The sequence below is a fragment of the Betta splendens genome, chromosome 6 (genome assembly GCF_900634795.4).
Source record: "Betta splendens chromosome 6, fBetSpl5.4, whole genome shotgun sequence".
Classification (NCBI taxonomy): Eukaryota; Metazoa; Chordata; class Actinopteri; order Anabantiformes; family Osphronemidae; genus Betta; species Betta splendens.
In genome coordinates this window covers 5,399,751-5,426,510 of record NC_040886.2, presented here as the reverse complement: position 1 = coordinate 5,426,510, position 26,760 = coordinate 5,399,751, and the positions used below count along the sequence as shown (strand labels likewise).

Here is a 26,760-nt window from a genome sequence, read left to right as displayed (position 1 = left end):
CAAGGAGGACGCCGCTGGTTCCTGCCTCGTCTCTGCCTTTGCTGCCGGACTGGTGGCCTCGCCCTCGGCGCATCCTGCTGCTGGGATGGCGCTGCCTCCTGCGGCGTCGTCCGCCTCGACTCCTCAACCGCCTGGATCAGCGTCCGCCTGGAGGACGCTGCCATGCGGGGTGGTCCCCGGGGACATCGTCCCAGCTCAAGGGCACTAAGAGTGCCATCCTGGCTCAGCGGCTGCTGGGCAGGGTCTCGCCACGCCATCACCCTCCGTGAGGGAATCCCTGAACTTCATGTTTTCTTGGTCATGGACTTTTGTAGTGTTTGTGGACTCTTGTTTTGGCCCTCCTCCGGTCCTCCCTCCACCCACCCTGCTCATGTACCTTGAGGGGTAGGGATTCGGTCCCTCCGCCTGGGACCACCCTCCGCCCGCCCTGGTTTGGGGGGGGAGGCTTCCGTAGGCGCCGTGGAAGGCGCCATAGGGGGGGGGGTACTGTCATGATCCGTGTCTTTGTTTCTAGTTGTTCCCTGTTTTCACGTCATGTCCTGCTTGTCTTATTTTGGTTCCAGTTTCCGTTTCCTGTTTTATTTTGGTAGTCTCCCGGTCTCTGTTTTGTGTTCTAGCTTTACTTCCGGTTTCTTGTCTTGTCACAGCTGTCCCTGCTCATTACCCACACCTGCACTCTGTTAGTCATCAAGTCACTGTGTATTTAACCACCACCTGTGTCCTTAGTTCCCTGCCAGATTGTCGTATTCTAGTTCCCTGAGTGTTCGTGTTTGATGAGTTGAGTTCCCTGAGTGTTCGTGTTTCCCGTGTCCTGTTCCTGTCTGTATCATGTATCCTGCCCGACCCTGGATTGTCTACTTACCGTGAGTTTTTTGCCTGTTCCCTGTCTGTACCTTCGCCGAGCCTTTTCGTGTATGACCTGGACCGTCTGACCGTGCCTTTAAGAATAAACCTTTTGTGGATTATAATATCGCCTCCGTGCTGTGCATGTGGGTTCGCCGTCTGCCTGCTTCGAGTCCGTGACATTAATAAAAAACTGCATTAAAACATTTCTTTATCTGGATCAAATTCTTTGCATAAAAGGTAAATTTGACCTAAACTACAAAGTCAGCAAATAGCAACAGGCTCCAATGTCGATCAATGAAGTGGTTTGTATTTTGCTGTCCACTGTGTTATGACTGATTGGACGTGTTCATATACTTGGTTGTAGGTTGTATTGATTGAAGGCAAAATTATGTTTTGAAGCATATTTTCAATGTTTTGACACAGTTAGAGCCTTTTGCAAACAAAGCATGTCGTGATGACATTGGAGTTGCTCTTTAGACCTGTGTGTGAACTGTCAAGAAAATGTGGAGTTTCATTGGACGGCTGTGTCAAAGTGACCGATAAAAACTGTAATCTAATGAGAACAGTTTTACAAATTTGCTAGATGTGTCTGATGCTATGCTGGAAAGTGATGATGAAGACTGAGTGGAAAATAGTTTCTTAAAACAAGTGATTAATAAAAAATGTAAGAGAGATTATTGCCCTGTGATGGACTGGCGACCCGTCCAGGGTGTACCCTGCCTCTCGCCCGTAGCCAGCTGGGATAGGCTCCAGCACCCCCGTGACCCCGCACTAGGGAGTAAGCGGTTAAGAAAATGGATGGATGGATGGAGAGATTATATATTTTCCTACATTATCTTCGCTACATTGTCTCCTTGAACAGAATTCCAAAATTATCCTCACTTACAAAGCACCTAATAACAAAGCTTCCTCTTATAAGACTTTGCTCTTCATGTTCTTGTCTTGTTATATATATATGTTTGTGTGTGTGTGTGCGTGTGTGTGAAGAGGAATACAGATATGGGAGTGTCAAAAAACTCGGATATGGCGGAACCACATGCACAGCGCTGAGACATTCGGGTAGGTGTGAAACAGGTTTAATGGCAGGTCGTTGTGTTGGGGCTCAGTACACGGGACGACGATCGGCAGAGGTACAGGTAAGGAGCAGGCAAGGGGAAGAAACAAAGGCTAGCAGGTTGGCAACACATCTATCAGGCTCGGCTACAGTACAGTGGAGATGGCGAACTCGAATCCTCATGAATCACTGAGCAACTATGACACAGTTGGGTTGAAATCGTCACACTGTAATACAGTCAACTTTGATGATTAATAACTTGACTTTGATGCATAGTTCCGGGCTCAGACCACTTTCTCCTTGTTCTGCTAAAAGTGTACTATCACCCCACAAAGATCTGTGTATTTTTACTGTACAGTTTAGGTCTTTGCAGTACTTGAAAGTATTATGTCATACTGTAATAAAGTCAACTTTGATAATTAATAACTTGACTTTGGTGCATATTTCCAGACCCAGACCACTTTCTTCTCGTTCTACTAGAGGTGTACTATAATCCCACAAAGATTTGTGTATTTTTACTGTATGGCTTAGGATTTATTAGTATTCAAACATACAATTTCATACTGTAATACCATATGGGCCTTATAGTTAACTTTGATGATTAATAACTTGACTTTAGTGCATAATGCCAGGCCCAGATTATATGTCACCTTTTCATATAAAGAACTGCGAGTAAGGCTAGGCATACACACATTAAATCCTTTTATTAGCATCTGTTAGGACTCCAAAGTATGACTTTTAAAATTCAAAACTAAATGTTTATTGTTTAATATAGTATATAAGTCATGGAACAGTCAAAAACTGAATATTTTTGTGTGAAACATACAGTACATTAACATGGTGGAGGAGTTTGTGTGCCCGAATGACCCGGGAGCTATGTTGTCGGGGGCGAAATGTCCCTGGTAGGGTCTCCCAAGGCAAACAGGTCCTGGGCCACGGGCCAGACTAAGAACTAACCCTCGAGCCAAACCCAGTGGTGGTCAACAGTCGAATGCGAGAGCCTCGACGACCCAATCTCAGGACAACCATTCTGGCTATCGAAACATGGACTGTTACGTCACTGGGGGGGAGCTTGAGCTTGTGCAGGAGGTTGAGCGGTACACCCTAGGCCAGAGGTTGATGATAAACTTTTTAGTCGTGTCACCTGACCTTCAGCCATATGTTTTGGACACCCGAGTTAAGACGGGGCTGAGCTGTCAACGGATCAGCATCCCCTAGCAGGGAAAAAGGCTGGAACTACTTGGCAGGCCCAAATGTATGGTCTGTTGGGAACGTCTGGCTGAACCCTTTGTCAGAAGGATCTTTAAATTACAGATTCCGAGGGAAGGCTGGAGACAGTCATAGAGACATAGAGTCTGAGTGGACCGTGTTCTCCGCCTCCATTGTCAACGCGGCCGTTCTGTGCTGTGGACGCAAGGTCTCCGGTGCCTGTCGTGGTGGTAATCCCCAAACCCGGTGCTGGACACCGGAGGTAAGGAAAGTCCCTTATTAGTCCCACAGTGGGGCTCTCTGCATTTTTGAACCGCAGACCTTTTTGCCTTCCCGAGGCCGATCTACTGTACCATTCTACCAGCTGAGCTACCAGGCCACCTAAAGGATGGAGTTTGTTTTATCATAGTTATTGCCGTCTCCGTTTTTGCACATTACAATATTTAGTGTTGAACACTAAAATGTACATACAAAATGTATATAACAACATATTCAGTATTAGATTTAATGCAATTATCCTCTCTTTGCAATACAGACACAATAGTAAAACAATACATAGTTAAACACTACACTGTTTGTAGTTGGTATTGTGGCTTTAAATATTAATAAATCCTAAACTATACAGTAAAAGCAAACAGATCTTTGTGGGGTGATAGTACACATCTAGTAGAACAAGGAGAAAGTGGTCTGCACCAAAGTCAAGTTATTAATCATCAACGTTTACTATGAGGCCCATACAGTATTACAGAATACCATGGTAGTTTTAAATACTGTTACGAGCCTCGGTGTGAACAGCACTCCTTTATTTTCTTTATTACAACACGGGGTGACAACAGGTCTCAAACAGTCCTCAATCACTCGGAATTACTACAGAACAAAAAACAAAAAACGCCTCTTTCTCCCGGGTCCCGGAAGCACACCTGACGTCACGCAAATATCTGCGCTTCAAAATAAAAGAGCCACATAACACAACACGAACTGGAACGGTCAACCAAACTATGTATGTATACAATACTAATAAATACTCAATTTTACAGTAAAAGTACACCGATCTTTATTAGGCGAAGCTTTTTCTATGTATGCAATGTTTTGTTTCGTAGTTTTCCATATTTTGAACAGACCAGACGTCTCGTTATGAAAAGAGGAAGTCGCGACGAGTGTGTTTTGTGTTCTGCTGTAAAGGGCAAAATACGGGCGCAAGACGTTTTTGGCTGAACGACGGATGAACGAACGACGGTTCACGTGACCGCAGTACATGACTGCGAACTGTTAAGAGAATGTGTTGTTTCACTGTACGGCTGCGTCAAAGCGACTGATAAAAACTGTAATAAATCCTGTGGATCCTTCAATACTGGACTTCGACAGTACCTGCAGACTAGTAATGTTATGTGTCACAGTGTGTCTTTAAAATTTAGCCGCACCCACTACAGTACATGTTTTTTAACCATGTTTTCTTTCGAATCCAGGTGACGCATATTTTCTGGACAAGTACTAAATAAGCCCATAACTTCCAAACAAACTGAATAATAACATGGACAAACACACTATATCAGTGATAAGGTGAGTGTTTTAACTTTACTGAGTTAAATGTACACACATAGTACTGTATTTACCTCCGTGGTTGAGCTGCAGATAGTTTTGTTTTGCTTTCCTTCACGTTTATGCTTTGTGTTACAGATTCAACTCTTTAAGAAAATGTTTTTCCATGTTGTCCATGTCCAAACACTATAGTGTATGTAGTACAAATTTCTTCTTTAATGTAGGTGATTTACATTGAAGAGTCTAACAAATTGTTGCATTGCCCAAGTTACAAATCGGGTCTGTTTAAGAGCTGATCTACAGTTCCTACCTGTTCCTACAGGTCTAGAACAAACATCTGTGGATGGAAACATTCTGTTTGGACAAACAGGAACAGAAATTGGTCAATGTAGATTTAGACAACTTCTCTTTTGCACAATGATTGTTCTACATGTTTTCCTCCATTTGACAGTTGACAGACGGACAGAAAACATAAAGGAAGGAACCTGTGAGATGCTGCTCTACCACAGTCTTTAGAGTCGAGTCACACCTGGCAGAGCCAAGCTCAGAAGCTGCTGTCTGTAGTAGAGGCTTTTACTGTGAAGGAGCTGCAGGAAGTGCTGACCGTGTATAAATCCCAGCAGATCAGCAAATGTGAGAAGAAAAGAAAAGCAGCTGATTAGTGTTTGTGCAGCAGGAGAGTTGAAGCCAGAGAAACCACACTGATGCTGAGTCCAGACAGAGCAGTGGGTCATGTTTATTGGTCTCTGGACCATCTGAGCTTCTACAGTGTTGGACTCATCAGTTTGTTTCTGTACTGATGTGTTGACAGAGAGAAAGAGAAGAGTCGTGTTCCTGTGGAGGAGCTGCCGTCTTGCTGTGCTGTGTGTCAGGAGGTTCTGAAGGATCCAGTCTCTAGCAGCTGTGGACACTGGTTCTGCAAACAGTGCATCACCTCATACTGGGACCAGTCTGGACCATCAGGAGACTCTTCCTGTCCTCAGTGTGTGAAACAATCCAGGACCAGAACTGGACTGCAGACGGGCCGTCAGACTAGCACCGTTCAAAGTGAGACTGAAAATGTGTCTGATGATGTCATGGTTTCGACCGACTGACTTCATATTTCATAATTCTGACATTTATTCTGACAAAAACAGAACAAGTGGGTTTCTGTTGTTTCTTCTTCTTTCAGCAGATGCTGCTTTGCAGGAGGCTTTAGATGAACACAAGCTCAGTCTGAGGAGCAGATGTGAACGTGTGACTGAAGGAGGTGAAACAGGAAGTGGAGTCCTCCTCACCAGCATCTACACTGAGCTCTACATCACAGAGGGACAGAGTGAAGAGGTGAACACCCAACATGAGGTGAGGCAGCTGGAGACAGCTTCCAAGAAGAAGACCCTCCAGGAGGCTGCCATCAAGGTCCACCACATCTTTAAAGCCTCCTCTGACCCACACAGACCCATCAGACTGGTTCTGACCAACGGCGTCGCTGGCGTTGGAAAAACCTTCTCGGTGCAGAAGTTCACTCTGGACTGGGCCGAGGGCCGGGAAAACCCAGACCTCAGTGTTGTGGTTCTGCTGTCGTTCAGGGAGCTGAACCTGATCAGAGATCAGCGGCACAGTCTTCTCACACTGCTCCATGTTTTCCATCCAAAGCTCCAGAAGGTCCCAGCAGAGCAGCTCGCTGTCCTGAAGCTTCTGTTCATCTTTGACGGCCTGGATGAAAGCAGACTCTCACTGGACTTCAGCCGCAAGAAGGTTGTGTCTGACGTCACACACAGGTCATCGATCAACGTGCTGCTGACCAACCTCATCCAGGGGAACCTGCTTCCCTCGGCTCTGGTCTGGATCACTTCCCGACCTGCAGCGACCCATCAGATCCCTCCTACATGTGTGGACAGGGTCACAGAAGTACGAGGCTTCACCGACGCCCAGAAGGACGAGTACTTCAGGAGGAGATCCAGCCACGAGCAGCTGTCCAGCAGAATCATCTCACACGTCAAGACGTCCAGGAGCCTCCACATCATGTGTCAGATCCCAGTGTTCTGCTGGATCACTGCTACGGTTCTGGAGCACATGTTGACTACAGAGCAGAGAGGAGAGCTGCCCAAGACCCTGACAGACCTGTACTCACACTTCCTGCTGGTCCTGACCCAGAGGAAGAGGAACAAGTACCATGAGGGACATGAGACCAGTCCACAGGAGCTGACGGAGGCTGACAGGGAAGTTCTCCTGAAGCTGGGGAGGCTGGCGCTCAAACATCTGGAGGAAGGAACCATCATGTTCTACCAAGAAGACCTGGAGCAGTGTGGTCTAGACGTCACAGAGGCCTTGGTTCACTCAGGAGTCTGTACAGAGATCTTCAGGAGAGAGAGTGTGATCTTCCACAAAACAGTCTACTGCTTTGTTCATCTGAGCATTCAGGAGTTTCTGGCTGCTGTTTACTTGATGCACTGTTGCACCAACGGGAAGAGGGAGGAACTGGAGAACTTCCAAGAAGAAGAAGAAGAAGGAGAAGAAGAATCCAAAAACAGAGGATCAATCTTTACAAAGATCAAACAGTTGTTTGTATGTAAAACAAATCACATTTCAAAACAAACAACAACAACAATCAAATCAAAACACAGTGATGAGCTTCATCCTAAAACTCCCTCATCTCTGGATGAGTTCTTGTGTAGAACCATGTTTAAATCCCTCCAGAGTCCAAGTGGCCACCTGGACCTGTTTGTTCGCTTCCTTCATGGCCTCTGTCTGGAGTCCAACCAGAGAATCTTAGGAGGTTTGCTGGGTCACACAGAGACCAGTCTAGGAACCATCCAGACAATCATCAACAACCTGAAGGAGATGAACAGTTTTAAAATCTCTCCAGACAGAAGCATCAACATCTTCCACTGTCTGATGGAGATGAACGACCACTCAGTCCATCAGCAGATCCAAGAGTTCCTGAAGTCAAAGAACAGATCAGAGAAGGAACTCTCTCTGATCCAGTGCTCAGCTCTGGCCTACATGCTGCAGATGTCAGAGGAGGTTCTGGATGAGTTGGACCTGAACCAGTACAACACATCACTGGAGGGACGACGGAGACTGATTCCAGCTGTGAGGAACTGCAGAACGGCTCAGTAAGTCCAACGTTAATGTAAAGCTAAACAGCTGGGGACGAGTGGAGCTCTCATCTGTGTTGTCACACAGAGCAACACATCCAGTTGATATGAGAGCAGCTACTGCCTCATCACATTAAACACACATCACAGCTTCCTGTCACCACATCTGGACACCGTGACATTCCAGTGATGTGTCCAAACTATCTGCTCTTCATCACATTGATCACATTGACACAAGGTTCACACCACACTTTGTGATGGACGAGACCAACTGAGCTACAGCTGCTTCAGCATCAACATTCATGAAGTCAGTTCACATTTATAGACTTTATATTTTCTGTCATCACAGACTTTCTGACTGTCGACTCACAAAGACTCACTGTGAAGTTGTGGCCTCAGCTCTGAAATCCAACCCGTCACATGTGACACATCTGGACCTGAGTCACAACAACCTGCAGGACTCAGTGAAGGTTCTGTGTGCTGGACTGGAGAGTCCTCACTGTCGACTGGAGACTCTGAGGTCAGTGTTTTTCCTGGTTTGTTTCTCAGCAGCAGTTTTTCAGCTTGTCGCTTCAAACGTCTCCACTTGAATCTATAATCAAAAGAGACTAGTTTCAGAAACCTGCAGGAATCATTGATGTATAATTCTTGTGACTCTATAAAGTCTATAAAGCTCATGAACAGAAGTTTGTGTCTGTCTTGTCTTTTCTGTCACTTTAAATGTGACACAGCAGCAGAGACCCAGAGTAAATTATGTCGCCACATGTTTGAAGGATCTTTAGTGGCGTCTGATTCGTCTCCATCAACAGGCGACACTTCAACCTGTGTGTGATGCTTCCTGTCAGACAATGATGTCACTTTGTAGAGACACAAGCAGGAAACAGGAGCATGAATATGAGGCTGCAGAAATGTTGCTACAAAGGTTCTAGGTTCCATGTAGGACCAGAGGAGAGAACATCTGACTGGGATCAGTTCTAAAGATGATTCACTTCATCAACAATGGTCAGTTTGTAGTTTGATCCAAACATTAGTTTGAACATTTTCCATCAGACGACACAGAACAGTTCAGGTTTAGAGAGAAGACGATGAATGAAAGGAACCAGATGAAGTCTTTGATCCAACACATCTGTTTTTTTATTGGTTCCAGCAGCAGGTTGTGAATCAGTGCTGACATCAACAGGTGTATGAATGTTGTGCTGACATGTGGATGATGTGTAGAAGCTGAGATCATGACGACACAACAACACAAGCACAAAGTCACTCTGCTCATTTTAGACTAAACATCAGTGATCAGGACAAATCTGACTCATTATTAATGCTTTGATCCACATCTTTGATTCTTTATTCAGATTGAGTTGGTGCAATTTGTCAGAGATCAGCTGTGATTCTGTGGGTTCAGCTCTGGAGTCCAACCCGTCACATCTGACAGAACTGGACCTGAGCTGGAACGAGCTGCAGGATTCAGGAATGAAGCATCTTTGTGGTTTTCTGGAGAGTCGTCACTGTCGACTGGAGACTCTGAGGTCAGACTCCATGTTTTAGTTCTATGAGCTTAATGTGATGTGAATGTTGTGCTGACACACAAGGCTGATGTTCTGCTGATGAACCCTGAGGGTCTTCATTGAAAAGTCTGTTTTTTTCTTTTGATTCAGTCGTTTATTTTATTTTATCACTGAGTTTAAAAGCAAAACCAAGTTTAATGAGTCATAAAACATCAAATCTATGATCAGTAGCAGATGCTGCAACACTTTTCTAAGGCTTCATCATGTTGGTTCTGAGCCAAAACCCAAGATTCCGTGATGAGACGTTCTGGATCTGCTTGTTTAACTCTTTCCATCAGTTTGACTCTATTAATTGATTCCTGAAGCAGCAGCATGTTGTCATTAATATTAATGAGTCCTTGCTACTGTTTGTTACTACTGATGTTTGGACCGTCTAGGATCTTGTCTTATTGAGACGCTGGATGGTTTCAACTCACTCTTAGTTTTCTACTGTTTCGTTTTACTCAGATTGATGAGCTGCAGTTTGTCAGAGATCAGCTGTGATTCTCTGGGTTCAGCTCTTAAGTCCAACCCGTCACATCTGAAAGAACTGGACCTGAGCTGGAACGAGCTGCAGGATTCAGGAGTGAAGCATCTCTGTCGTTTTCTGGAGAGTCGTGACTGTCGACTGGAGACTCTGAGGTCAGTTCACTGACTGTTACTGTTTTATGTTCTAGGTTTTGAGTGTGGTTCTGCTTCAAGAAACCAGCAGGTTTCTCCCCTGACAGTCAATAGTTTGTTTTTTTTTTGGTTACATATATTTTGATCACTTTGGTTCCACTGAATGAATATTAAACATTAAAATACAAACAACAATATAAAACTATATTCTTTATACTTGGAGCCCAAATTGTTTCTGAAACCCTAAAGTCCTAAAGTTATTTCATAACAGACTAATGAAACTGGCAGAACTGGTCCCAGTCCAAAGGTCCAGTCTTGGTTTGCACAGTGGTTCCCTCTGCATCTATACATCCATCATCCCAACAACTTGTCCTGTTTGGGTCTGCATGGCTCTGGAGCTGATCCCAGCTGTCACTCAGCAGGAGACAGGGTCTATTCTGGACCAGTCACCAGTCCATCACAGGTCCAACACACAGAGACAGACAATCAGACCTATGGAAGCTCAGAGTCAGCAGCTAAGCAGCCGAAATTCAGGTCTTTGGACTGTGGCAGGAGAACCAGAACAGAACCCACACAGAAAGGCTCCTGCTGAACCCAGGTCCTTCCAGCTGTGAACACCACACAGTCAGTTCATCAACACAAAGTCCAGTTCATCAGAACCCAACCACTGCACAGAAACACAAGGTGGCACCAAACAGGAGCCAGTCAGTAAGTGTGTGTTTGTTCCCAGTGGGACCAGGCAGGTCCATCCTGGTTGGCAACTCATTCATTAAATTCTTCTTCTGCAGTTTTACTTCATTTCAGTGAGTTGTCATCAAAGTCTTTGTTGACTAAGATGAAACCTGCTCAAGTTACACACTGCATTTCTCACTGATGTTTGTAAAGCAGCTGCAGAAAATGTCCAGTGTTGGTTGGTTTCAATTCGTCACTTCACAATATCACAAGAATCAGAATCATTAAGCCAGAATCATTGATCCAACATGTCTGCTTTTCTTCCGGTTCCAGCAGCAGCTTGTGAATCACTGCTGACATCAACAGGTGTATGAATGTTGTGCTGACATGTGAATGATGTGTAGAAGCTGAGATCATGACGACACAACAACACAAGCACAAAGTCACTCTGCTCATTTTAGACTGAACATCAGTGATCAGGACAAATCTGACTCATTATTAATGCTTTGATCCACATCTTTGATTCTTTTTTCAGATTGAGTCGCTGCAGTTTGTCAGAGATCAGCTGTGATTCTCTGGGTTCAGCTTTGAAGTCCAACCCGTCACATCTGAAACATCTGAACCTGAGTCATAACAAGCTGCAGGATTCAGGAGTGAAGCATCTGTGTCGTTTTCTGGAGAGTCGTGACTGTCGACTGGGGACTCTGAGGTCAGACTACATGTTTTAGTTCTGTGAGCTTAATGTGATGTGAATGTTGTACTGACACATGAGGCTGATGTTCTGCTGATGAACCCTGAGGGTCTTCATGGTAAAGTCTGTTTTTTTCTTTGATTCAGTCGTTTATTTTATTTTATCACTGAGTTTAAAAGCAAAACCAAGTTTAATGAGTCAGAAAATATCAAATCTATGATCAGTAGCAGATGCTGCAACACTTTTCTAAGGCTCCATCATGTTGGTTCTGAGCCAAAACCCAAGATTCCGTATTGAGACATTCTGATCTGCTTGTTTGACTCTTTCCATCAGTTTCACTCCATTAAATGTTTCCTCAGTGTAAAATGTTTCTGTGATGATGTCGTTCTGTCAATAGAAAATTTTCTGTGTGTTTCTATAAATGTCACGTATCCAGAACCTGAGTCGGACTCATGAGGACCTTTAGTAGAAGCTCAGATAAATGTGTCAGCACAACATGAGTGAGTCCAGATGGAGCCAGTGGCGGAGCTGCAGAGTTGAAGAGCTGAAGTCACGACGTCTAAGCTGAAGCAGCAGCATGTTGTCCTTAATATTAATGAGCCTTTTGTACTGTCCTAACTTGCATCCTGTTGGTTTTGATGTTTGGACCTTCTAGGTTCTAAACTTCTGCTTTCTTCAGCTCCCAACACACGATGAGACACTGAGTGGTTTCAGCTGAACAGTTTTCTACTATTTCGTCTTTACTCAGATTGACTTGGTGCAGTTTGTCAGAGATCAGCTGTGATTCTCTGGGTTCAGCTCTGAAGTCCAACCCGTCACATCTGAAACATCTGGACCTGAGTGACAACAAGCTGCAGGATTCAGGAGTGAAGCATCTGTGTCGTTGTCTGGAGAGTCGTGACTGTCAACTGGAGACTGTGAGGTCAGACTCCATGTTTTAGTCCTGTGTGAGCTTAATGTGATGTAAACTATAGCAGGTTTATCAGGTTTATCTGTTCAATAACTGAAAGGAAGGAAGTAAAAATGTCAGTCAGTGTAACAATGGTTTAAAAAATAAAATGCAATTTAAATGTTTGATCATGTTTGACTCTTAGAACTGACTGAGACTAAATGAAGGCATTTGTATAAAGCAGCTACAGAGAATCTGCTTGGAGAAAATAGAAGCAAGATAGAATCAGCAGCAGCTTCAGAACCGGACACAGAACTAAATAGTTGAGTGAAGCTCATTAATGATCATCAAACACCGCAGACAGTAGATGATGTTTGATTGGAGGAGGAGCAGAGAAGAGGAAATGAATCCTAGCAGCATCACAGAACCACCATCACCTGCAGCAGGAAGCACAGCTGTTCCAGAGGAGTGAAGGTCAAAGGTCACTGACAGCTTGGATCCTATGGAGACACTTTGGTCCACACTAAAGCATGTGTGGAGTCAGTGTCTCTGTTCTCTGCTGGTGACGAAGCCTGAAGTTCACTGGTGTTTATCAGAGTTTAGACAGGAACATTTCAGTCAAGATCATGATGTTGCCCTGTCGACATGGAACAAACCAATGAATAGACAATAAGGAGACAAATATGTGGTCTAGAAAATCATGACGCCACCATAAGACACTGAATGGTTTCAACTGACTTTTTGTTTTCTACTGTTTCATCTTTATTCAGATTGCATTACTGCAGTTTGTCAGAGATCAGCTGGTGTTATCTGGGCGTAGCTCTGAAGTGCAACCCGTCACTTCTGACACAACTGGACCTGAGAGGAAACGTCCGAGATCGATATTCAGTGCGTCTTTGTTACCAGGAGCAGTGTCCATACTGTGGACCGTTGACTCTAAGGTCAGTAGAGGTTGGAGTCAGTCTGTATTGGACTAAACCCAGTTAGTGTTACAGCAGAGATTCAGTGTTCCCAGTAAAGCTCCAGTGAGACAGTGGCTGTCACTCATCAAAGTGTCGTAGCATCAACACTAACTACTGATCAGGTTCATGTGTCACAGCTCTGAGATCAGTCTGGCTGATAGAACGATGGTTCCATGTAGTAACCATGTGGTGCTGGTCCAGAGCAGAACCTCTGCTGAAGTCCAGTCATCACATCTGTGTCTGTGTCCTTCTGTCATTAGTTTGCTCCAAAGCTTCTCATGTTTCTGTGTCAGCTGATGTTTCAAAGCAGAGGAGATGTTGGTCACCATACAGCGACTCTGTCTGTAATGGACCAACAGGAAGTCGTCTCTAAAGCCATGACTCAGCACATTGTTTCACTGTGGACTTGAGTGAAATGTGCAGAGTCAGCAGACTTGATGCTTCAGTCTAGACATTAAGATGAGGTGAAAGGAAGCTGCCCCACTTCTGCTCTGAACACGACTGAAGTCCTGCTGCTCTTTGTCCTGGATGTGACAGATGATGAAGGGAGTCTCTGTAGACACTCACTGATCTGCTCTCTGCTCTCTCATTCTCTCTGCAGGTGCATTTGGTGATGAATTTGATGTAGAAGCAGCAGCAGTGTGTGTGTAGAGGTTCTGACTGGTTTATGTTACTGGGAGCAGAGCTTCATCCACAAGTAACTGACAGAGGAACCAGAACCAGTGGAAACAACTCTGTGTCAACTGATCTGAAACCAGCTGCTCTGTGTTCAATCCACCAGGATCATGTGGGAAAAAAGTGTGTAGTGCAGTAGTTACAGTGGATATCGAGAACAGTGACATGTAGTATTTGAATACAACTTGAATATTTCTGCTTTTTAACATCCTTCATTTAGGACCAAGGATAAAAAGCCATTGTTTCATATAATGAACTAATTTCCAAACCAATCTGGCAGAATCCAGAATGTGGGGTCTCGTTCTGGGTGGACTCTTCCAATCATTGGTTCTGTTTCCTCGTCCCCTTCCTCGTTTGTGCTGTGAATATCATAGATGGATTGTGGGAAGTTGAGGCCCAGTTTCTGGTCATGTAGTGTCACTGCTGCCTGTCGCCACCAGAGGGCGCCATATGCACAACTCTGTCCACAATCCATAATGCAATAAACTTATTTTATTTCTGTTTTTGTTCAGAAAATCTGGTAAATACCATATTAGAGTTGTCAAAACTCCATAGTTTGAGCTTTGATAACCAAACAGAAACTATATATTCCTAACTATTAGAAACTAGCCAGATCAGTGTAAAATCACTGAAGCGGCTGTTTGACACTCCTCCACACAAATCTTCTGTGTATTAATAGTGCCTATGTCTTAAACTAAATATATATAATTTTTTCTTTTTTTTTGTTCTGTCCAGCAGTTTAACAAGCAGCATATATTACGCTGTATGCCATACTGTGATGGACAGCTTTGCTTTTTACAACAGGGGTAAATATAAAATATATATACTTTTTATTTAATGTTTTATTTAGCTAATCCTAAATATGTGTGATGTTGCTGTGTTGGTGGACAGGTTAAGTTTCTGCTTTGGGGTGTGTGTGCGGGAAGGGGGGTGGTGGGTGACTGTGCAACCAGCTGCTGAAATCAAGCAAATCTGTTAAGTACACAATCGGTGCAAAATTAATAAGCAGGGATGAACCTTAGGCTAACACATTCATGACTAAACAACTGTTGAACTGTGGTTTACCATGGAGATTAATACTAATACCAATAATAGTGTTGAGGTACAGTATGCGCACATACTCATACAAACATATACATATCATTTACATATACATATGCATTGTTATACATATCCCATACTACTTAATAATAGTCATGACATACAACACCACAATTTCCATATTCACACATTATTGATATTGGTAGTGATAAGTATCAGTAATACTTACAGTTGGGTTTGGAAAGCCTGTTTATCAGCTCAGGTGTTGAGTGTCCCACTACAAGGTTAGTAAAGCTGTAGCTTAACATTATTCACGCAAAGGGTGAGGCAGACGTTGGTGCATGAACAATACCGCTTGTGAAAGTGATGTGAGGGGCTCGGCCACTACGCCCATCCAACAAGCAGAGGAGAGAATCCTAGCAGCCAGGGAGCCCACACACCTTCAGTTCCAGGAGGGCAGGTGTTGCGACCCAAGCCCCCCACACAGAGCCCCCCAGAGCTGCAGCAGCCACAGAGACAGCACCCGAGGTCAGAGTGGGCCACCGGGGGTCAACGCTGTCCGCCCCATGAGAACCAGGGGCAAACACTCCCCCCATTTGTATTTTCTGTAACATTTACAATATTTCAGCCACACTTTGAAAGATGAATGTCGTGGATTCAGTAAGAATTGTATCAAAGCATTTCTTCATCTGGATCTAATTCTTTGCAAAAAGAAAAGTTTGACAAAACTTATATATAAAGACAACAAATCGCAACAGGCTACAATGACAATCAATGATGCACTGATTCCCACTGAGATCAGTGTTTGGTATTTTGTTGTCCACTGTGTTATGATTGATTGGTCGTGTTCATATACTTGTTTGCAAGTTGTGTAGTTTGACACAGTTTGAGCCTTTAGCAAACGCAATGTGTCATTTAGGCATTGGAGCTGCTGTTTAGGCCTCTGTTAACTGTTCAGACAAGTGGAGTTTAAATCAAATCAAATCAAAGAAACTTTATTCATCCCTGGGGGGAAATTCAAGGAAGAGTGAACAACTGACGGTTGTGAACTGAAGATTTGTGTGAAGTGGAAAAAGACATGGTGACTTCATCCAAGTCTTGCTACTGTAGTTTCTAATATTTAGTTTCTGTTTCTTCACCAAAGCTAAAACTATGGAGTTTAGACCTTTTCAATGACATCAGTGTTAACTGACTTGCAAAAGGGAGGAGAAAATGTCTCAATCTAATGAGAATGGGTTTACACATTTCCTGGATGTGACTTCTGCTCTGTTGGAATAGTGATGATGAAGACTGAATGGAGTCTAGTTTCTTTGAACTGTAATTTTGAGCACACGCCCACAATTTATTTAAATTCGTGGAAGATTTTTAAAAATAAAGTTTCTATGGGCTTCAATGGTTTGAGGTCCTGAATGTAAAACCTTGGTGTTTTAAACTTACTGCAAGAAAGATCAAACAAAAAGACACTGTTTTGCCAAAGTAATCAATATGTTTTCAATGAATTTTGTCCAAATGTCGTTTAATTAGTGACGTTACACAACATTGCTTCTTTACAGAAGCGACTCGTGTCCAACAACTTTGTCCCCGGTAGGTGAAAGCAGGTGCGGTTCTGTAGTTAGAAGAGACCGACATGACGAAGCGGACGGAAGACCGGGCCGAACCGGAGTCAGGATATCATTAATGGCCCAGTTGCTCACGGAGTAAAGAATGGGCTCCAGAGCATCGCAGCCATGGCCAGATCCACTAACAGAAGCGCCAAGGACGGCGACTCGCGGGTCACCGCCCCCACGGACCGCGGAGAAGCGCGGGACCTGGCTGAACCCCGGGAACTGTCTCTGGAGGAGGTGCTGAAGTCCTACGAGCAGCCCATCAACGAGGAGCAGGCGTGGGCGGTGTGCCACCAGTGCTGCAGCGGGCTGAGGCCGCCCCGCCCGCCGGCCGGGACGCTCCGCCGGGTGGAGGAGCCGTCGTCCATCCTCCTGCGCAGGGACGGAACCGTGGCGCTCCGGCGGGAGTCCGGACACAACGGTAGGACGAGCTGCTCAGCCTGGCGCTGTGTCATTGGGCTGCGTGGAGCTCCGGCCGCAGGCCGAGCACCGACCTGCTCCCACCTGCTCCAGCGGCGTGTGGAACGCATAACGGTAGTGGAGGGCACAGTCAAAGCTGTGATCAGAGGACACAGGACGGAGCTTCTGCAGTATTAGTACTAAGGCTGAGTACAAGCACTGCAGCGCTGTGTGATGCCGGTAACTTGTTCATTATTCATTACTCAGCTTTGGCCTCTTCAGAGGAAAGGACAATGGTGCAGTCTCCCACTGAGTGTATCTGGACCTGTATTATGTCCCAGGGTTCCGCCTGTGGGCTTGACCCAATCAATAAGTTCTGTATGAGGACTAGTAGACGTGGTACCGCTCCCTGTGTGGGACAGCTGTAATCTGACAACTAAAAGTACTACATAAAAGTAACAGATTGTTCCCATCAGTGTGGCTCATGGAGACACTGGTCACCAACAGCGTCACTAAACCCGAGGGGACTTTGACTTATTTTGGTATAATCTGAAACCTGGTGACTGTCAACATAATTTCTCATTTAGATTAAACCTTAAATCGTTCCCACACATGTAGTTTTAACTTTAGTACTATTTTGTACAGTGTTAACAGCGTTTTGCTTAGAGATACTATAGTATCATAAAAGATTATGCTTTATTGTTGTAGCGTGCGATGGTTTGTTCTCTGATAATCACAGTCTTTCAGCTTCATTTTTGTAGCTACAGTAGATTGACATGTTTGTTTGTTTGTTTGGCCAAATGAATCCTAGTTAAGGAGAGTTGAGCAGTAGACAAAACAATTCCTGTTCAGCAAAAAATCACAGCGTTCCTGGAAATAACTTGAAACTAAGAAAAGTAATAAGTCAAAGTTTGCTGAAAATTAGACCTCTTTTAAATTGTGGCTTGAGAGAATCAATTTAAAAAACAAACTAATGAAACGGGCCTTGACTGAAATGATGGTTTCTTAACTTCATATTTTGTTGCAATCACTGCAATCAAAGCATCTCTGCACCTGCCAGCAGGTGTTTTACTCCTCGTGAGCAAACTGCTCCAGGCTCCTTCTCTGAATGCCATTATCTGTACAGTGAGAGCAAAGTCTCATTCCTGTCTAGTGAGGCGCTTTTTGCCTGGACGAACCTGGAGAAGCCCATTCTTCTTTCATGACAGTAATTTATTGTATGATATACCCAAAGCCCTGTTCTTTAATTATTTGCAGTAATAAACCCCAAAACAAACACATTTTAATTCAGTTTGGCAACAGGACAAACAGAATTTCATATAGTCGGTGCTATATAATTAAAATTGAATTGAACTGAACTAATTAAAACTTCAATAAGTTCCATCCTGTGACTCCTAGAACTATGAGTTATGACTTAAAATGGCAACTTAACAATAAAAATACTGTGGATTTACACTTAAGACAGACAGATTGTGATCAGTGACAGTATTAGTAAGGAAGTAATGCATTAATATTCACTCTCTGTGAGCCACAAGCTTTGATAGAATGTGTGTTTGCTGGTGACCTGTCCAGGGTGAGCCTTGTCTCCTGACTCCAGCATTTCCACGACCCTTATAGGGGAAAACGTTATTACTGCCAGAGTCTTTACACTCGAACAGAACTTGAACAGTAAACTCGACTTAAACAGGACACTGATGCTTGATTTGTGAAAACATGTCACTTCTGCATCACTACAGTACATGAGTTGAACTCTTAGTTTTTCTGCTTTTGTAGTAACATGTTGAGACTCAAAGCCTCTGAACCAGCGATGGAGCAGCTCCTGTTTCAGCCTCAGTGACTCCTGTGAAGTCAGACAGACTCTGAGCAGCCTGTGATCACAGTGTCTGTATTTAAAGAGCTTCACTGTCTGATACTGTTTGTCACATGATGTAAAACTGTAGAGAAGCAAAGTGTTCAACATGAGTCAGTGTTTGCAGCCCAGTGACATTAGAACCACAACATGAAACTCAGGTTTCAGATCTGTCCAACATCAGAGTCCTATTAAACAAAGACATGAAGTCAGTGTGTGAGACTCTGGACTCAGATTCACTTTAATACAAGTCACAGCAGGTGTTTAGCTCTGGATCTTTGGCTTTTTCAGCAGATGAGTGTTTGTGTGGAGGAAGAGGATGGAGCAGAGTCTCCAGGATCCAGATGTGTGTCTATGAAGAAGGACTGGTCCAGATGTGAGCCTCCATCATTCAGTCCTGAACCTGGAGCGTCAGACACAAAGTAAGAAGTGATCCAAACTCACTGATATGAATCATTGTTAGTTTATTCTGTGTCTTGTAGCTTCATCTCTTGACTGTATGAATTTCTATATGAACCTGACTTGATCATTCAGGAAGTTCATGTTCTTCTGGATGAACTTCATGTGATTAGACGTGATCCTTAAGATGAACAATGAAACGACTGATGATTTGTTGGGTCTCGGTGTCTCTAACAGCTGTCAATCACAGAGAACAGCTGGAATCTGATCTGAGATCTGATCAGAAATGACTTTGATCAGAGAATTGATCAGTGACTGATGTGATATGAATGAAAACATGTTTGTGTTTACAGAGTTCAGAACCACAGACAAAGCTCGGAAACTCCAGGTCCCAGCTGCCTGTCTATGAAGAGTAATTGGTCCAGACAAGAGCCTGTAATCTTCAGTAATGAACCTAGAGCCGCAGACACCTGTTTTCCTTCATTTGACAGTTGACAGTAGAGACGGACAGAAAACATGAAGGAACCGTCTGGTCCAGAACCTGTGACACCAATGTTACATATGTAAGATGCTTCAAGCTCAGCAGTTTGTTTCTGAACTATGTGTTGACAGAGAGAAGAAGAGGAGTTGTGTTCCTGTGGAGGAGCAGCCGTCCTGCTGTGCTGTGTGTCAGGAGGTTCTGAAGGATCCAGTCTCTAGCAGCTTTGGACACTGGTTCTGCAGACAGTGCTTCACCTCATACTGGGACCAGTCTGGACCATCAGGAGACTCTACCTGTCCTTAGTGTGTGAAACAATCCAGAACCAGAGCTGGACTACAGACGGGTCGTTGGACCAGCACCGTCCTAAGTGAGACTGAACAAGTGTCTGATTATGTCATCGTTTCAACCAGACTGACTTTGATGTTTTCATATTTCTGACATTTTCTAACTGAATCATTTGTGGGTCACAAACAGAACAAGTGGGTCTTGTAGTTCAGTCTCTGTTATTGTTTCTTCTTCTTTCAGCAGATGTTGAAGGAGGCTTTAGATGAACATAAGCTCAGTCTGAGGAGCAGATGTGAACGTGTGACTGAAGGAGGTGAAACAGGAAGTGGAGTCCTCCTCACCAGCATCTACACTGAGCTCTACATCACAGAGGGACAGAGTGAAGAGGTGAACACCCAACATGAGGTGAGGCAGCTGGAGACAGCTTCCAAGAAGAAGACCCTCCATGAGGCTCCCATCAAGGTCCACCACATCTTTAAAGCCTCCTCTGACCCACACAGACCCATCAGACTGGTCCTGACCAACGGCGTCGCTGGCGTTGGAAAAACCTTCTCGGTGCAGAAGTTCACTCTGGACTGGGCCGAGGGCCGGGAAAACCCAGACCTCAGTGTTGTGGTTCTGCTGTCGTTCAGGGAGCTGAACCTGATCAGAGATCAGCAGCACAGTCTTCTCACGCTGCTCCATATTTTCCATCCAACGCTCCAGAAGGTCCCAGCAGAGCAGCTCACTGTCCTAAAGCTTCTGTTCATCTTTGACGGCCTGGATGAAAGCAGACTCTCACTGGACTTCAGCCACAGGAAGGTTGTGTCTGACGTCACACACAAGTCATCGGTCAACGTGCTGCTGACCAACCTCATCCAGGGGAACCTGCTTCCCTCGGCTCTGGTCTGGATCACTTCCCGACCCGCTCCTACGTGTGTGGACAGGGTCACAGAAGTACGAGGCTTCACTGACGCCCAGAAGGACGAGTACTTCAGGAGGAGATCCAGCCACGAGCAGCTGTCCAGGAGAATCATCTCACACGTCAGGATGTCCAGGCTCCTTCTCCATCACCTTGATGCCAGTTACCTCAATTCTCTCGTGTGTTATCGGATTGAACATCTTCATCCCACTGCCTAAAGTGTGTACGGCTCGCATGCAGCAAGTTGGATTGCATCTTGGAACACTGGGGTCTACAGTATTGATTCCTTAACTGCCGTTCGTTGTAACATTCACTGCTATTGAAAGGAATGGGCACAGCTGTAAGATCGGGTCTAGCGACTGCACATGCTACGCACGACTGGTTTATGAGGGACTTAGATGTACCTGATGTATGCTAGCCATAAGTTTCCTGTAGGGTTCTGTTTCATGTCATTTTGGGCAAGCTGCCATCTCTAATTTCACGTTTAGGTCTGTATCGAATAGCAGTATAGTGGGCTGACCAAAATGCCAGAGTGACAGCACACATTGCTGCTATGGGTGCAGCTGTGAATAAAGTAATTATAAGCAAAACAATTTTCTTATCAAAAGTAGTGTATAAAATTAAATAAAAACATGCATGTATATTAATACAATCAAAGTGATAACAAGAGTAAGAAAAGTTGAAGCCCAACACGACAGTGTCACAATCGATGTCTCGTAACAATCTGCTTCGTCCTGTTAAACAGTAGCGTTAGATTGTTTCCAACCTGTGTGTTGATGCATTGACAGTTCGTTGGAGTTCTTCAGGTTGTGATCAGCTGATCACAGAGACACTTGGGATTTGTTATCACCACCAGGTTTCCTCCCAATGTCGTCTGTGTCACTGTCACTCCCGTGATGTGAAGAGTCTACACGTCGTTCATCGTCTGCAACTCAAGGCTGCTCGTGTGTGTGTTTTCCCAGGAGCGTATGTGTAGATGTTGGTCTGATTGGTCTTTGATTCACCGGCGCAGCTTCAGGCGGTGCTTGGCTCACACCTTTAGCTGAACGGTCAACGCAGCCTCGCCTCAGTGCGTGTGTGTGTGAGCACAGCGAGTATCGTCCTTCTCACTCCTCCTCACTTCTGGTGAAGTTTTTTTTGCGATGTAGACGAAGGGTCGTCTGTTGGGTCGACCCAACTGCGACTTGGACCCAGTAGTGGATCCAAGTCGCTCTCTCTGTGACCTTCACAGTCGTGTGGGTCGTCAAAATTCTAGTCTCAGTCTCAGGGTGGAGTCCCAACATATGAGGTCTACCAAACAAGATTTCGCATTGGCTGAGGTTTGTTCTCGCCCTTCTTCTCATTCTCATGTACGAGAGCATGATGAGAGGATCCTGAGTCCATTTAAGACCAGTCTCTGAGCAGCACTTGGCCTGTTTGTTTTTCCATTCCAGTGCCATTCTCTCTCTCAACCCCCCCTCCGCTCTGGGGGTGATAAGAGCAGTGCTTTCTGATGTCGATGTCCAGAAATTTCCCTACTTCCTCTAGGACTTGGTGTGCAAAATGTGAGCCATTGTCACTGCTGATTTGAGCTGGAATTCCCCACTTGGGAATTATCTCTGTCAAAAGTGCTTTAGTGACTACATGGCTGTTAGCATGTTTAGCTGGGAAGGCCTCCACCCATTTTGACCATATCAACAATCACTAAACAATACTTTGAGCTGCCAGTGGTTTGGCAACCGTCTTACCTGGATTGTGCTGAGCACATGTCATGCATGATCCACGGTATTTTTGCAAATAAATTGAAAATCCCTTTGTGTACCAATGTCTTGTGAGAGCTTCTAACATCGCCCCTTTCAACGCATGGTCTAGACCGTGCGTCAGCTTCGCAAAGTGAGTTAAGAAGTGTTTCGGTAGGCATGGTTTGCCATTGGGCCCTCACCAAACGCCATGGCTACTGGTGGTCGTCAGCCAGAGCCTGCGTTCCTGTGGGGTGGAGAATGTCTGAAGATCAGGAAGAGATGAGGGAGGAGAGGGAGGGAGGGTTGGAGGGAGGATAAGAGACAGGGATCAGAGGGGAGGGGAAGCAAGGAAGCTGCCTTTGCGGCCGCATCTGCGCTCACGTTCCCAGCTGCAATGGGCTCAGTGCCCCCCGTGTGTGCAGGGCGCTTACAAACAGCAATAGCTGTAGGTAACAGAGTAGCGTCCAGCAAATCAGCAACCTTATCATGATGTAAGATAGGTTTGCCATCAGACTTTAAAACCTTTCTGTGCTTCCACAGAGCACCAAAGTCATGTGTGATGACAAAAGCATATCTGGAGTCTGTGTAGATGGTAACAGACTTTCCTTCTGCTAGTTTACAGGCTTCAGGCAATGCGATCAACTCTGCAGCCTGAGCAGAGTAGTGGCCTGGTAAAGCCACAGACTTCGCGGTATGAGAAGTGCAGACTGCATAACCAACCTGAGATTTCTGAGAGTCCCTGGAGGCAGAGCCATCAACAAAAAGGACAAGATCAGAGTTAGGTATTAGAACTTCAGACAAATCTGGGCATGGAGTGCAAACCTGGTACAGAATTGAAACAAAGTTGTGAGGCTCGCCATCGTCAGGGCCTGGAAGAAGAGTGGCTGGATTTAGCACATTGCACCTCTTGATAGTAATGTTCAGCATGTTGAGCAAGGTGGTGTTGTATCTAAGCCATCGGGCTGCAGAAAAATGTGAAGTTTTCTGTTGAAAAGGATCAAAGACACAGCATGAGGAACCAACAAGGTGACGTCAGAGTAGCCAACTACAGTATGCCACATAAAGACAGCGCGGCTTTCTCTGGCGCAGCCACTGCTCGTAAACACCGTGGGAGTCCAGCAGCGAATGGGTCAAGCTTAGCAGAAAAATAGGCTCCAGGGCGTAACCGACATCCGTGATCCTGCAGAAGAACAGAGGTCATACAACCTGATTTTTCATCCACTGTCTGGGTGAAAGGTCACATAGGGTCAGGCAGACCCAAAGTAGGAGCCGACTGAAGAGCAAGTTTGAGGTCAGTGAACGTTGTTCAGCCTCAGACGTCCATGTGAGAGAAGAAGTAGATGATGAAGGCGTCTGCATCAGAACCCTGAGTGGAGCTTCCAAGACGGCGCAATTAGGAATTAAATTCCTGCAATAAGAACACATGCCTAGAAAGGACATAAGCTATTTATATGTGCATGGTTTAGGCAAGTTATGAATCGCTTCAACTCTTTTAGATGAAATGTATTTCCCTACGGCGGTAATGATGTGACCTAGGAACATAACCTTTGTTTGTACAAACTATAATTTAGACAGGCTCGCTTCATGGCCTGCAGCATGCAGGTGTTTGAGCAGCTTGATCGTGTCTGCTGTGCAAGTTTCCTGATCCTCACTCCAGATCATCAAGTCGTCAACGTACTGCAGCAGGGCGGTGCCTGGGGACAAAACAAGATGATCCAAGCTGTCTTTTAGTGTCATATTGTAGATCGTGGGACTTTCTGAATATTCCTGACACAATCTTGTAAATGTTTACGATTTTCCATTAAATTCAAAGGCAAACCAGAACTGGCTGTTTTAATGACACACAGGCACACTGAAAAAAGCATTGGACAAATCGATCACTGAAAAAAAATGTAGCCTTAGGCGGAACCTGAGAGAGAATTGGGTAAGGGTTCGGTACCGTAGGCGCGCATGGTTGGACCAGCGCATTTACTGCTTGCAGATCCTGGAAAAACCTCCATTCTGTTGGCTGTCCTTTGTCTCTGATTTTCTGGGGAATGAGCACGAGGGCCTCAGTTATAGGCCCTGCTCTCAGCGTCAAAGCTTCCACTCAGTTTAGGTGGATTGGAAAACATAGAAGATCTTATTACTGAATTTGTTGCACCTGAATCAACCCAAAACAACATACTTTCACCTTGAATGGTTAAAGTAAACTCAGGAAAATGTTTAAACCTATCAGACTGCAAGGTCATACAGCAGATGTCATTATGCTTTTTGTTACCATTTACCAAATCACTCTGAAATGTTTTGAGCAAAAAGCGAGTCTTCATTGCAAGCAGATAAGTATGAATTTGAATCAATGGAGCATATATGTGTGAGCATGTGTTTGTGTATCTGTGCGGGACCGTCTACGTCATCATGTGAAAGGAAGCCTTCACTGACCCCTAGTCAGTCTGAAGAGAGGGGTGGAGCCTGACGTAGCAAAGGGCAGTTCTTCTTCCAATGTCCTGGTTCAGAAATGGCAAATATTCCCTGGATTTGTCTGGTGAGATCAGACAAACATACATCTTCCTTCCATCCGATGTATGAATGTTTCACAGCCTCTGAAACTTCAGGGAGTAAGCGTTTTATCATAAGTTCACACAGGTGGCTCTCATACAGTGAACAAACAGGCCCTCGCATTCCCTCCGCGGGAGGTTGAACTCCTCTGTGTGTGTTGTATGCAGTGACCTTCAGCAAAGATCCTGTTCGCGACGCCAAAAATGTGGTGGAAGTTTAAAATAAAAAGCAGATGAGAGAGTTGTTTTTTTGTGAAATTTATTGTAATAACAGAGAAAAAATAAAAGATAATGGGAAAAGCAAATCAAACGCTTCAGGAGAAGCTGCAGAACCTGAACAGAACCCACCCACATACGAAGAACATGAGAAGCCCGCACAGAACGGCTCCTGCTGAACCCAGGTCCATCCAGCTGTGACCACCACACAGCCAGTTCACATTAACACAAAGTCCAGTTACAAACTTGCATTTCTCACTGATGTTTGTGAAGCAGTTGCAGAAAATGTCTATTGTTGGTTGGTTTCGATTTGTTCAATCATATTTCCTTAAAATTAAAATGTGATGTGTCATTCCGTCAATATAACGTTTTCTGTGCGTTTCTATAAACGTGTCCAGAACCTGAGTTGGACTCTGGGTTTAGCTCTGAAGTCCAACGGATCACATCTGACACAACTGTACCTGAGCTGGAACAAGCTGCAGGATTCAGGAGTGAAGCATCTGTGTGGTTTTCTGGAGAGTCGTCACTGTCGACTGGAGACTCTGAGGTTGTCACGATCGCACGGATGAGGACCCACATGCACAGCGCAACACAGCGTTGATGGTGATAATAGGACAGTTTATTCCAGGTTCAGAATCCACTTCAGGCAGCGTCATACACGGGAGATCATACGGGGTTTAAACAGGCTCAGGCAGAGACGGCGTCAGGGACAGGCAAAGTCATACACGAGAGATGGGTTACAATACCAAATCGTCGGGCGTCGGATCGTGGTCAAGCAGGCAAGGTCAGTAACAGGCAGCAGTAGAAAATCAAGGCGGACAGGACAGGCAGGGATAAGGCAGGCTCGGAATCAACGAACAAAATAGGGTACACGATATACGGCAGGGCTAGAACAACGAACAGGACTATGACGGGAACACACAAACAACGATCTGGCAAACTACGAGGGTGAGAGGTGGAACTTAAATACAAGGTGAACTAATCGCAGATGAAGTGCAGGTGTGGATAATGAGGACCGGTACTGACAGTAGAGATGGCGAAATCGAAGCCTCATGAATCACTGAGCAACTATGACACAGTTGGGCTGAAATCGACACATTGCTCGACACCATCATGACACAGTCAGAACAACGACATCTGCTGGTTGTGCGTGAGAACTGCTTGAGCAGACTGACCATCAAACCCTCTCTGATACGTTGTTGTTCAGGATCACAGTCTATGTTTTATTGTCAAATAAAACTTATTTAATCAAAGGTGTGTAATTGTGTTTCTCTCTGGATAATAATGTATAAGTGGCCTTGATGTGGCAAACATGTTTGATGTCCAATGTTATTAGAGCTGTATTTGTTCTTCTGCAACTATGTTTATTACTACATTGAGGAGACATGTTTGTCAGTTAGTTTAATCAAAGACCTTTATTTCATTTTATTTTTCCACAGAACATGACTTTAATCACATACTCTTTGGAGAAGAGCCGTTTGCACGGCACTGATGTCTGACTAATAAAGATATTTGTATTGGAATTGCGACTTGTCAAAATGTAGTTTT

General features: G+C 44.8%; 2 protein-coding genes across 8 annotated transcripts in view; both read left to right on the top strand.

Moving 5' to 3' along the window:
- Positions 1 to 4,055: 4,055 nt before the first annotated feature.
- Positions 4,056 to 14,280, top strand: LOC114857917 (NACHT, LRR and PYD domains-containing protein 12-like). Of its 7 annotated transcripts, XM_055509932.1 has the most exons (12): positions 4,067 to 4,109; positions 4,292 to 4,487; positions 4,576 to 4,669; positions 5,460 to 5,695; positions 5,820 to 7,746; positions 8,078 to 8,248; positions 9,078 to 9,251; positions 9,738 to 9,911; positions 11,098 to 11,271; positions 12,002 to 12,175; positions 12,913 to 13,083; positions 13,706 to 14,280. In XM_055509932.1, exons 3-12 carry the CDS (start codon positions 4,641 to 4,643, stop codon positions 13,716 to 13,718), a joined length of 3,243 nt encoding a protein of 1,080 aa, XP_055365907.1. In that variant the 5' UTR covers positions 4,067 to 4,109; positions 4,292 to 4,487; positions 4,576 to 4,640; the 3' UTR covers positions 13,719 to 14,280. The 7 variants fall into 7 exon arrangements, with proteins under 7 accessions (XP_055365909.1, XP_055365907.1, XP_055365910.1 ...); XM_055509934.1 differs by lacking the exon at positions 4,292 to 4,487 and having other exon boundaries at positions 4,056 to 4,109; XM_055509935.1 differs by lacking the exon at positions 4,067 to 4,109 and having other exon boundaries at positions 4,196 to 4,487; positions 5,823 to 7,746.
- An 8,872-nt stretch (positions 14,281 to 23,152) lies between these two features.
- Positions 23,153 to 26,760, top strand: part of LOC114857317 (NACHT, LRR and PYD domains-containing protein 12-like) — a 73,399-nt gene continuing 69,791 nt past the window's right edge. Inside the window, 1 exon segment of the mRNA XM_055509826.1 lies at positions 23,153 to 23,241. Coding sequence (XP_055365801.1) covers positions 23,153 to 23,241 — 89 coding nt within the window.